General features: G+C 49.3%; 1 protein-coding gene across 4 annotated transcripts in view; it reads left to right on the top strand.

Moving 5' to 3' along the window:
• Positions 1-603: 603 nt before the first annotated feature.
• MED31 (mediator complex subunit 31) overlaps positions 604-12,666 on the top strand; it is a 31,701-nt gene continuing 19,638 nt past the window's right edge. The window contains exon 1 of one of the 4 annotated variants that reach the window (XM_085897583.1): positions 604-640. In XM_085897583.1, coding sequence (XP_085753709.1) covers positions 619-640 — 22 coding nt within the window. In that variant the 5' untranslated portion in view covers positions 604-618. Of the gene's footprint in view, positions 641-1,155; positions 1,361-1,413; positions 1,475-1,612; positions 1,638-12,666 lie in introns of those variants that run through there. The other 3 variants (XM_085897582.1, XM_085897581.1, XM_085897584.1) reach the window with 3 other exon arrangements.

Genomic DNA, 12,666 nt, shown 5'->3' with positions numbered 1-12,666 from the left:
TTCTTCTTCTTCGTTATGAAATATTAAATGATCATTTCAACATTTTCTCCTTAATTTCATATGTTGATGTAAATAAACCACAAAAAAAGAACATTCGTGAACGAAAATAACAATCGCTTCGTTTCCAATCTTATTTCAGAACAAGTGGGTTCGGCGTGTGTTTATGAGTATAAATAATAATAACTTGTCACCATCATGGGATCCATTGAATTGATTTTATTTAAAGTTCGGTTCGGTATTATCGATTTCGTTATTCTTTACTCATTTGTACGTGTTTACTAGTAATGCCTTTTTCGTCACCTCTTTGTAAGAATTTCCTTGAAACTCCTTTTGTTTACTTCATTCATTTCGTGAAAAAAAAGAGATGACTTTAAAATGATTAGGACTTTCTGTTAAAAAAAAAAAACAAGTAAACGGTGAATTTTATAAACGAAATTTCCTCATAATCTGAAACGTGCCGCCCAATCCACCACCCGCTCGGCTCGCCGGACAGAACCCTCCACCGTGGCGTGCTGTGATTGGCTTTTTGAAGGGGAGGTGGAAATTAATTAATTCACATCACAAAAGATTCAAGATAATTATTTATTCTCCATCTTGTGACACGGAAATTTAATACCCATGGGAAATACTCATCTTGGCCGTGAGGAATTAGTCACTATTTTTGCATTATTTATTTTGGTGTTGTATGTTTTTATTGCGCTCATAGTTTTAAGGTGACGATGATGATCTGTTCCAAATGGATTGCTTAAGCGATGTGCTGGCCAATGCCCACTGTTGAAGCCAGACGGCCGCCATCTTACGCCGCTATTGAAGCCAAGCGGCCGCCATCTTACGCCGCTGTTGAAGCCAGGCGGCCGCCATCTTACGCCGCTATTGAAGCCAGGCAGCCGCCATCTTACACGCCGCTGTTGAAACAAGACGGCCGCCATCTTACGCTGTTGTTGAAGCCAGGCGGCCGCCATCTTAACCCGCCTAAAGACAGCGATTAACCGCTGCCATCGACGGCCGAGTGAAGTGATAGAATGGTGTATTTTATTACTGCAGTGCTTTCTTAGGTTAAAAAAAAGCAACAAATAGACCGTATTCAGAGAGGAGAGCACATTGTTTACCCGTTGAAACCGGAAGTATACACAACTCCTGAAATGTTTCAATCTTGCCCGCCAATGAGTATTTAGTTGCAGCGTTGAGGATTTTGGGTGAGGGTTTAAGTTTGGTCGTTTCCGCATTGTCCATAGTTCATTTACTGTTCGTGGTTTAATTTTTTTATTTTTTAAATTGGAATGGGATGCCATTTCGGGGGGAAACAAAGGAAGTGACGTCCTTAAAACGTTTTGCGTCATGGCGGCGCCTGCTGATCCAGGTGAGAGTTTGGCCCGTTTAGTTTATTTGCCACTTGAAAACAACAATAATAATTTTAAGGTATATTGCATGGTTTCGAATGCGGATGGAAGCAAGGATGAACTGTTACCCCATAGTACGTGAACAAAAGAGGAAGCGAAACGAGATTTTATCAAATGAATGATGTGTAAATTGTCGATAAGGGTGTAAACTGTTGGAGTGGTTGAGGTTAATGAGAGAAGTCTGGAAGGTTCGGTTATAATTTCGAAAGGAGGTAGGGGGGTTGATTATGTCAATTGGTAAGTGGAGGAGGTGAGGATAGTAAGTCGGTGAGAGGAGGGGCTGAGTGCGAGAGTCATTCTGTGAGAGGAGGTGGTGAGGATGAGAGTCATTCTGTGAGTGGAGGGGCTGAGTGTGAGGGTCATTCGGTAAGAGGAGGGGCTGAGTGTGAGTCATTTGGTGAGAGGAGGGCCTGAGAGTGACAGTCATTTGGTGAGAGGAGGGGCTGAGTGTGAGTGATTCGGTGAGAGGAGGAGCTGAGTGAGAGTCATTCGGTGAGCGGAGGGGCTGAGGGTGAGAGTCTGTGAGAGGAGGGGCTGAGTGTGAGGGTCAGTCAGTGAGAGGAGGGGCTGAGTGTGAGGGTCAGTCAGTGAGAGGAGGGGCTGAGTGTGAGGGTCAGTCAGTGAGAGGAGGGGCTGAGTGTGAGAGTCATTCTGTGAGAGGAGGGGCTGAGGGTGAGGATCATTCGGTGAGAGGAGACCCTGAGTGTGAGTCATTCTGTGAGAGGAGGGGCTGAGTGTGAGGGTCATTCTGTGAGAGGAGGGGCTGAGTGTGAGAGTCATTCGGTGAGAGGAGACCCTGAGTGTGAGTCATTCTGTGAGAGGAGGGGCTGAGTGTGAGAGTCATTCTGTGTGAGGGTCATTCGGTGAGGAGGAGCTGAGTGTGAGAGTCATTCTGTGAGAGGAGAAGCTGAGTGTGTCATTCGGTGAGAGGAGGGGCTGAGTGTGAGAGTCATTCTGTGAGTGGAGGGGCTGAGTGTGAGGGTCATTGGGTAAGAGGAGGGGCTGAGTGTGAGGGTCATTTGGTGAGAGGAGGGGCTGAGTGTGAGAGTCATTTGGTGAGAGGAGGGGCTGAGTGTGAGTCATTCTGTGAGAGGAGGGGCTGAGTGTGAGGATCATTCTGTGAGAGGAGGGGCTGAGGGTGAGGGTCATTCTGTGAGAGGAGGGGCTGAGGGTGAGAGTCATTCTGTGAGTGGAGGGGCTGAGTGTGAGAGTCAGTCAGTGAGAGGAGGGGCTGAGTGTGAGGGTCATTTGGTGAGAGGAGAAGCTGAGTGTGAGAGTCATTTGGTGAGAGGAGGGGCTGAGTGTGAGTGATTCGGTGAGAGGAGGGGCTGAGTGTGAGTGATTCGGTGAGAGGAGGAGCTGAGTGTGAGAGGAGGGGCTGAGTGTGAGAGTCATTCGGTGAGAGGAGGGGCTGAGTGCGAGAGGAGACCCTGAGTGTGAGTGATTCGGTGAGAGGACGGGCTGAGTGTGAGAGTCATTCGGTGAGAGGACGGGCTGAGTGTGAGAGTCATTCAGTGAGAGGAGGAGCTGAGTGTGAGAGTCATTCGGTGAGAGGAGGGGCTGAGTGTGAGAATCATTCGGTGAGAGGAGGGGCTGAGTGTGAGGGTCATTCGGTGAGAGGAGGGGCTGAGTGTGAGGGTCATTCGGTGAGAGGAGGGGCTGAGTGTGAGGGTCATTCGGTGAGAGGAGGGGCTGAGTGTGAGGGTCATTCGGTGAGAGGAGGGGCTGAATGTGAGGGTCATTCGGTGAGAGGAGGGGCTGAGTGTGAGGATCATTTGGTGAGAGGAGGGGCTGAGTGTGAGGGTCAGTCAGTGAGAGGAGGGGCTGAGTGTGAGGATCATTCTGTGAGAGGAGGGGCTGAGGGTGAGGGTCATTCTGTGAGAGGAGGGGCTGAGTGTGAGAATCATTCGGTGAGAGGAGGGGCTGAGTGTGAGGGTCATTCGGTGAGAGGAGGTGCTGAGTGTGAGGGTCATTCGGTGAGAGGAGGGGCTGAGTGTGAGGATCATTTGGTGAGAGGAGGGGCTGAGTGTGAGGGTCAGTCAGTGAGAGGAGGGGCTGAGTGTGAGGAGCATTCTGTGAGAGGAGGGGCTGAGGGTGAGGGTCATTCTGTGAGAGGAGGGGCTGAGTGTGAGAATCATTCGGTGAGAGGAGGGGGTGAGTGTGGGGGTCGTGCGGTGAGAGGAGGTGCTGGGTGTGAGGGTCATTCGGTGAGAGGAGGTGCTGAGTGTGAGGATCATTTGGTGAGAGGAGGGGCTGAGTGTGAGGGTCAGTCAGTGAGAGGAGGGGCTGAGTGTGAGGATCATTCTGTGAGAGGAGGGGCTGAGGGTGAGGGTCATTCTGTGAGAGGAGGTGGTGAGGATGAGAGTCAGTCGGTGAGAGGAGGGGCTGATTGTGAGAGTCATTCGGTGAGAGGAGGGGCTGAGTGTGAGGGTCATTCTGTGAGAGGAGGTGGTGAGGATGAGAGTCAGTCGGTGAGAGGAGGGGCTGAGTGTGAAAGTCATTCAGTGAGAGGAGGGGCTGAGTGTGAGTGATTCGGTGAGAGGAGGGGCTGAGTGTGATAGTCATTCGGTGAGAGGAGGGGCTGAGTGTGAGTCATTCGGTGAGCGGAGGGGCTGAGGGTGAGAGTCTGTGAGAGGAGGGGCTGAGTGTGAGGGTCAGTCAGTGAGAGGAGGGGCTGAGTGTGAGTCATTCTGTGAGAGGAGGGGCTGAGTGTGAGAGTCATTCTGTGAGAGGAGGGGCTGAGTGTGAGAGTCATTCTGTGAGAGGAGAGGCTGAGTGTGTCATTCGGTGAGAGGAGGGGCTGAGTGTGAGAGTCATTCTGTGAGAGGAGGGGCTGAGGATGAGAGTCAGTCGGTGAGAGGGGGGGCTGAGTGTGAGGGTCATTTGGTGAGAGGGGGGGCTGCGTGTGAGGGTCATTTGGTGAGAGGAGGGCCTGAGTGTGAGGGTTTTTCTGTGGGAGGAGAGTCTGAGTGTGAGGATCATTCTGTGAGAGGAGGGGCTGAGGGTGAGAGTCATTCTGTGAGTGGAGGGGCTGAGTGTGAGAGTCAGTCGGTGAGAGGAGGGGCTGAGTGTGAAAGTCATTCGGTGAGAGGAGGGGCTGAGTGTGAGAGTCATTCTGTGAGAGGAGGGGCTGAGGGTGAGGATCATTCTGTGAGAGGAGGTGGTGAGGATGAGAGTCATTCAGTGAGAGGAGGAGGCTGAGTGTGAGAGTCAGTCGGTGAGAGGAGGGGCTGAGTGTGAGTCATTCGGTGAGAGGAGGGGCTGAGTGTGAAAGTCATTCGGTGAGAGGAGGGGCTGAGTGTGAGAGTCATTCGGTGAGAGGAGGGGCTGAGTGTGAAAGTCATTCGGTGAGAGGAGGGGCTGAGTGTGAGTGATTCGGTGAGAGGAGGGGCTGAGTGTGAGTGATTCGGTGAGAGGAGGGGCTGAGTGTGAGTGATTCGGTGAGAGGAGGGGCTGAGTGTGAGTGATTCGGTGAGAGGAGGGGCTGAGTGTGAGTGATTCGGTGAGAGGAGGGCTGAGTGTGAGGGTCATTCGGTGAGAGGAGGGCTGAGTGTGAGGGTCATTCGGTGAGAGGAGGGGCTGAGTGTGAGGATCATTTGGTGAGAGGAGGGGCTGAGTGTGAGGGTCATTCTGTGAGAGGAGGGGCTGTGTGTGAGAGTCATTCTGTGAGAGGAGGGGCTGAGTGTGAGGATCATTCTGTGAGAGGAGGGGCTGAGGGTGAGGGTCATTCTGTGAGAGGAGGTGGTGAGGATGAGAGTCAGTCGGTGAGAGGAGGGGCTGATTGTGAGTCATTCGGTGAGAGGAGGGGCTGAGTGTTGGGGTCATTCTGTGAGAGGAGGTGGTGAGGATGAGAGTCAGTCGGTGAGAGGAGACGGCTGAGTGTGAAAGTCATTCAGTGAGAGGAGGGGCTGAGTGTGAGTGATTCGGTGAGAGGAGGAGCTGAGTGTGAGAGTCATTCGGTGAGAGGAGGAGCTGAGTGTGAGAGTCATTCGGTGAGAGGAGACCCTGAGTGTGAGAGTCATTCGGTGAGAGGAGGGGCTGAGTGTGAGGGTCATTCTGTGAGAGGAGGTGGTGAGGATGAGAGTCAGTCGGTGAGAGGAGACGGCTGAGTGTGAAAGTCATTCAGTGAGAGGAGGGGCTGAGTGTGAGTGATTCGGTGAGAGGAGGAGCTGAGTGTGAGAGGAGGAGCTGAGTGTGAGTCATTCGGTGAGAGGAGGAGCTGAGTGTGAGAGTCATTCGGTGAGAGGGGGAGGCTGAGTGTGAGAGTCAGTCGGTGAGAGGAGGGGCTGAGTGTGAAAGTCATTCGGTGAGAGGAGGAGCTGAGTGTGAGAGTCATTCGGTGAGAGGAGGAGCTGAGTGTGAGAGTCATTCTGTGAGAGGAGGGGCTGAGTGTGAGGGTCATTCTGTGAGAGGAGGGGCTGAGTGTGAGAGTCATTCGGTGAGAGGAGACCCTGAGTGTGAGTCATTCGGTGAGAGGAGGGGCTGAGTGTGAGAGTCATTCGGTGAGAGGAGGGGCTGAGTGTGAGGGTCATTCGGTGAGAGGAGGGGCTGAGTGTGAGGGTCATTCTGTGAGAGGAGGGGCTGAGTGTGAGGGTCATTCTGTGAGAGGAGGTGGTGAGGATGAGAGTCAGTCGGTGAGAGGAGGAGGCTGAGTGTGAAAGTCATTCAGTGAGAGGAGGGGCTGAGTGTGAGTGATTCGGTGAGAGGAGGAGCTGAGTGAGAGTCATTCGGGGAGAGGAGGGGCTGAGTGTGAGAGTCATTCGGTGAGCGGAGGGGCTGAGGGTGAGAGTCTGTGAGAGGAGGGGCTGAGTGTGAGTCATTCTGTGAGAGGAGGGGCTGAGTGTGAGAGTCATTCTGTGAGAGGAGGGGCTGAGTGTGAGAGTCATTCTGTGAGAGGAGGGGCTGAGTGTGAGAGTCATTCTGTGAGAGGAGAGGCTGAGTGTGTCATTCGGTGAGAGGAGGGGCTGAGTGTGAGAGTCATTCTGTGAGAGGAGGGGCTGAGGATGAGAGTCAGTCGGTGAGAGGGGGAGCTGAGTGTGAGAGTCATTCTGTGAGTGGAGGGGCTGAGTGTGAGGGTCATTGGGTAAGAGGAGGGGCTGAGTGTGAGGGTCATTGGGTAAGAGGAGGGGCTGAGTGTGAGGGTCATTTGGTGAGAGGAGGGGCTGAGTGTGAGGGTCATTTGGTGAGAGGAGGGGCTGAGTGTGAGAGTCATTCTGTGAGAGGAGGGGCTGAGTGTGAGGATCATTCTGTGAGAGGAGGGGCTGAGGGTGAGAGTCATTCTGTGAGAGGAGGGGCTGAGGGTGAGAGTCAGTCGGTGAGAGGAGGGGCTGAGTGTGAGGGTCATTTGGTGAGAGGAGGGGCTGAGTGTGAGTCATTCTGTGAGAGGAGGGGCTGAGGGTGAGGATCATTCTGTGAGAGGAGGGGCTGAGTGTGAGAGTCATTCAGTGAGAGGAGGAGGCTGAGTGTGAGAGTCAGTCGGTGAGAGGAGGGGCTGAGTGTGAGAGTCAGTCGGTGAGAGGAGGGGCTGAGTGTGAGAGTCATTCGGTGAGAGGAGGGGCTGAGTGTGAGAGTCATTCGGTGAGAGGAGGGGCTGAGTGTGAGTCATTCGGTGAGAGGAGGGGCTGAGTGTGAGTGATTCGGTGAGAGGAGGGGCTGAGTGTGAGTGATTCGGTGAGAGGAGGGGCTGAGTGTGAGTGATTCGGTGAGAGGAGGAGCTGAGTGTGAGAGTCATTCGGTGAGAAGAGGGGCTGAGTGTGAGAATCATTCGGTGAGAGGAGGGGCTGAGTGTGAGTCATTCGGTGAGAGGAGGGCTGAGTGTGAGGGTCATTCGGTGAGAGGAGGGGCTGAGTGTGAGGATCATTTGGTGAGAGGAGGGGCTGAGTGTGAGGGTCATTCTGTGAGAGGAGGGGCTGTGTGTGAGTCATTCTGTGAGAGGAGGGGCTGAGTGTGAGGATCATTCTGTGAGAGGAGGGGCTGAGGGTGAGGGTCATTCTGTGAGAGGAGGTGGTGAGGATGAGAGTCAGTCGGTGAGAGGAGGGGCTGATTGTGAGTCATTCGGTGAGAGGAGGGGCTGAGTGTTGGGGTCATTCTGTGAGAGGAGGTGGTGAGGATGAGAGTCAGTCGGTGAGAGGAGGAGGCTGAGTGTGAAAGTCATTCAGTGAGAGGAGGGGCTGAGTGTGAGTGATTCGGTGAGAGGAGGAGCTGAGTGTGAGAGTCATTCGGTGAGAGGAGGAGCTGAGTGTGAGAGTCATTCGGTGAGAGGAGACCCTGAGTGTGAGAGTCATTCGGTGAGAGGAGGGGCTGAGTGTGAGGGTCATTCTGTGAGAGGAGGTGGTGAGGATGAGAGTCAGTCGGTGAGAGGAGGAGGCTGAGTGTGAGAGTCAATCGGTGAGAGGAGGGGCTGAGTGTGAGTCATTCGGTGAGAGGAGGAGCTGAGTGTGAGAGTCATTCGGTGAGAGGAGGGGCTGAGTGTGAGAGTCATTCGGTGAGAGGAGGGGCTGAGTGTGAGAGTCATTCGGTGAGAGGAGGGGCTGAGTGTGAGAGTCATTCTGTGAGAGGAGGGGCTGAGTGTGAGAGTCATTCGGTGAGAGGAGACCCTGAGTGTGAGAGTCATTCGGTGAGAGGAGGGGCTGAGTGTGAGTCATTCGGTGAGAGGAGGGGCTGAGTGTGAGAGTCATTCGGTGAGAGGAGGGGCTGAGTGTGAGTCATTCGGTGAGAGGAGGAGCTGAGTGTGAGAGTCATTCGGTGAGAGGAGGGGCTGAGTGTGAGAGTCATTCTGTGAGAGGAGGGGCTGAGTGTGAGAGTCATTCGGTGAGAGGAGACCCTGAGTGTGAGTCATTCGGTGAGAGGAGGGGCTGAGTGTGAGAGTCATTCGGTGAGAGGAGGGGCTGAGTGTGAGAGTCATTCGGTGAGAGGAGGGGCTGAGTGTGAGAGTCATTCGGTGAGAGGAGGGGCTGAGTGTGAGAGTCATTCGGTGAGAGGAGGGGCTGAGTGTGAGAGTCATTCGGTGAGAGGAGACCCTGAGTGTGAGTGATTCGGTGAGAGGAGGGGCTGAGTGTGAGAGTCAATCGGTGATCGGCCAATTTTCATCCGATTGACTTGAAATTTGAAGGGAATTTGCATTTCAGATCACTGAATTCAATCACCAACTATTTTGGGGATAAACTTAGACCAAAAGGTCAACGTCGGCTGATATTTCTAAAATTGTCAATTTTCATCCGATTGACTTGAAATTTGAACACGATTTGCATATCAGCTCACTGAATACAACCACCAATTGTTTTTGAGGTGAACATGGGCAAAAAGGTCAACATAGGCCGAATTTCTAAAATTGTGAATTTTCATCCGATTGGCGAAAAATTTTAACAGCATTTTCAAAACACCTCAGTGAATTCAACCACCAATTAGTTTTTGAGGTCAACATAAGCCAAAAGGTTATCGGCCAAATTTCTGAAATTCTCAATTATCATCTGATTGACTTGAAAGTTGAACAGGATTTCATTAAAATGACCATGTGTCATGTGGTCTGGCAGCCACATTGGATTTAAGGGAAAAAATCTTTGAAAGAAAAACCACTTAACTGATCAATGCAAAATTTAACTCCATGTAATTGATCAACTACCCATGGGAATTATGGTTTGATAAAAATGACATAATTTGTCACGTGGTCTGGTAGCCATATTTGATCAAAGAAAAAAAAAACCTTAAAAAAACAAAAGAGTTGGCTTGCACCAGGTCCTTCTCAAGACTGCATGGGGTATGTATTCCATGAATACCATCAAGTTCTTTGAGAAACGAGCAGTAAGACAGAGCTGCAAGATACAGTTACGTAAGACATGCAGTATTTCACGTTGCTGACTAAGATCTCTTGGCATTTTTTGCTCCAAGATTGGGTATCTTATGAGTACCATTCCATTCTGCGATTCAACATTGTAAAAAAAATTACAGAAACAAGTGGATAAAAAAAATTTATGCGAAATAAAAAAAGCAATGTCGGGATGAAAAACAACAGTCTAATAAGGTTTTAACAAGATGGGGATGATGTTGGTTTAGAGCAGTGATCTTCACTTTTTTTTAGAGAGGGGCCACTTTTTCCAATAAGACATCAGTGTGAGAGCCACCACACCGCCTGCAGCACTCCGTACTGTCTGCTATTAGGCCCCATCCCCATGTACTCTCCTTCAATGTGGTAAACTAGGTTGCAAGCATAATTGTTTGTATACTGCCATCCACTCATGTAGTTATGTTACTTTTATGCTTCGTGGTGGAACACTCATTTGAAACCATTGGGTCAATTTGATAGCATTTATGGCAGATTATTATGGGGGTGTTTTCACATTTGTGTATTATCGGCCGCATATCAGGGGGCCGCACTTTCGGCCACCAGGGGCCGCCAGTGGCTTGTGGGCCTTGCAATGAAGAACAGAGGTTTAGAGAGTAGCTAACAGTATTGCCATCATGTAGCAATTCCTACATCCCTGCCTCCTTTACACTTCAACGATTATTGCTTCAAGCTTTGACAAACGCTCCACTGATTACAACAGTACTTGATTGCTCTTGTAGTGTAGCCACATACTGATGCTCCACAAATTCGCAGCCCGACTACAATGTTAATACCAGTACTTAAACATCAACTTCTTACAAACTGCATGCACATCTCTAATAAAAGCATTCTATAATTATCTGCATTTTTGATTGGTTTGTCAAACTTAATAACAAAAAAAGTTGGAAAGAATTTAAGTTGCAAGAACTCCCTGAAATTGCATCGGAGCTTCTTATACTTATGCTGAAATGAAATATCGGAGCTTCTAATACTTTTAGCTGGACAATAGTCTGGAGGCAATGATGTAGGGATAATGTGACGGCAATACTGTTAGCTTCTCTCAAAGCCAACAACATCCCTGTCTCGTTGAAACCTTTTTTAGACTAGTTTGTCATCCCTTCATTGCTTTTTTTTTTGTTCAACATAAATTTTTTAAATTCACTTGTCTTTAAAATGGCCTAAAAAACAACTTTGAAATCGTGAATCTCTGCCAATCAACGTGTCTGCCTTTTTTTTTTTAAGCTTTAAAATAGCCTAATAAGTTTTCAAGTCTATTCCATCCACTACTTTAGGAGTGCATAGAAGTAAAACAAACACACAAATGGTTTGCTTCTTAAAGTAAGATAATTCCCCCACTTCTATGATGTCTATGGTTTTCATTTGGACTTATAATATTTAATTTAAATTTAAAAGAATTTAAATTATTTGGACTTGTAATACCCCCTCACACTCATAGCAGCACTATACCATGCACATTTAGAGTGAATTTGTGTTATCCCTCCCCCTTCCACCATGACCCGGGGTGAGGGGGGGTTAGGGGGGGCAGGCTATGAAAATTACTTTTATCGCTTAAAGCCTTTCCAGGCACACCCCGAGTACAACCTCTAGTTTTAAACTCGTTCCGTCCAGTGTTTTAGGAGTGCATATTTAAGTGAAACGAACAAACACATTTCCCAAATGATATACTGGCTGAGTCATAAGTCACGTCCAATAAGATTTTAAATATTTTTCCAAATCTTACAATAAGTTTTCAAATTGTGCTCCTTGGAATCAAGAACAAATGTCAATATGACAGATGAAGCTGTGTCTCACATTCTGGAGGATTTGTGGTGTGATTTCTGCGCATTGTGTTTGAGTTCTTCCAAAGTTTTGGGGCATCCTTCGTATGCGTGTGCCTTTTAAATAGTCCCACAAAAGTTCCACTTTTTCTGACGGTTTATACCTCATGGGGTCAGCCATCTTTAATAGTGATCTTAAACATAACATAAACAACAGATTAAAATTCCCATTGGACATGACTTTTGACTCACTATATATATATTGTTACGGAAATGGCCCTTATGGGACTACAAAGTATAGGATTAGCTCAGATCCCCCATTAAATGCGTGTTTCGATAGGTTGTTTGGTAAAGTGTACGATACATGTGTGTCGGGAGGTGTAAAAGACTTGTTATGTTCATACGGTGGTGAAACGAGAGATCGCTCTTATTCCTTCCTCATCCCGGATAGGTCCCACCCCGTCGGAGAAGGAGGGGTGTGGCCTAGAGAGAGAGGTGTGGCCGGGAGAGGCAGTGACGCGAAGGGGCAGAGCCTTTGGTCAGTTAGTCGATGAGAGAGGCGTGTGTCGAAGCGAACGAAAGAGAGAAAGGGTTCAGTTTTGGTGGTTTTGAAAACTGTAGGCGGTTGAGAGGAGTGCTCGTGTCTCAAAGCGAGCAAACGAAGGAGTTGAGTGTTGAGAAACGCCCGTTGGCTTTGGGAGGCTGCCGGCACGTGGAGTCGATGATCGACTCTTACGGGGAGGTGATCGAGAGATTCGGCCTGCGTCTGGCCGTGGATGGCTCCGTCCTTGCTCATCTCACGGCTTGACACGTTGTTGATCTGCCTGTGGAACTCGGACCTCGACTTGGGCCTTGTCTGGAGAACAGGCCAGGCCGGGATTTGGATGTTGAACCCTCGAGAGAGATCGGCGGTCTTGCATCGTCGACGTTGCGCGGAGCCGGAACGCGCTGAAGAGAACGTGCGCACGCGGTGACTAAAGCAGGAAAAGTGCTGCGCCGCCATTTCTTGCCACGCGGCACGTTCGAGCGGGAGTTCGAACCTGTGGACACCCGCTTGTTTGTTACGAGCGACATTCGTGCTTTTTGGATGCTTTCCTCTCGTCCATGAGCCATCACCAAGTACTCTGTCTTGTCCTGCATGCATGCTGTTTGTCTGTCTGTTTTCTTTGCACATGTTGTATAAGACATATTTCAGTAGTGATCCCCTCGAAACCTTTAGACCGTGGTTCCCTAGTTAAGAATAGGTTGATTGTTAATAAAACCATTGTCGTGTTTATTAACCTCCGCCATCAAAGATGGACCGAGGTTACTGTTTTCACCCCTGTCTTTGTTTGTTTGTTTGTTTGTTTGTGAACAGTATTACGGAAAAACTCCTGGACAGATTTTGATGAAACTTGGTGGGGGATTAGGTATGGTCCAAGGATCATGCCATTAGATTTTGGACTTGGTCTAAAGTCCAATATGGCCGCCATGGCGGCCATTTTGAAAACGTATTTGAATTTCTGTTTTTGCATTTCTACATGTTTTAAATGATTTCTAACCAAAAATAATAATTTGTTAGAGAAAAAATAAATTTTGCAACTTTTTTCAAAAAAATTTCGATTTCATTTGAAAAATATTTGATTTTTTTTTTTTGCATTTCTACATGTTTTAAGTGATTTCCAAC

Source organism: Eptatretus burgeri, chromosome 10 (assembly GCF_056783735.1).
Source record: "Eptatretus burgeri isolate ZD-2024b chromosome 10, Ebu_testis_v1, whole genome shotgun sequence".
Lineage (NCBI taxonomy): Eukaryota > Metazoa > Chordata > Myxini > Myxiniformes > Myxinidae > Eptatretus > Eptatretus burgeri.
The sequence above is the reverse complement of the archived record's forward strand: the minus strand, read 5'-3'. Positions and strand labels throughout refer to the sequence as shown.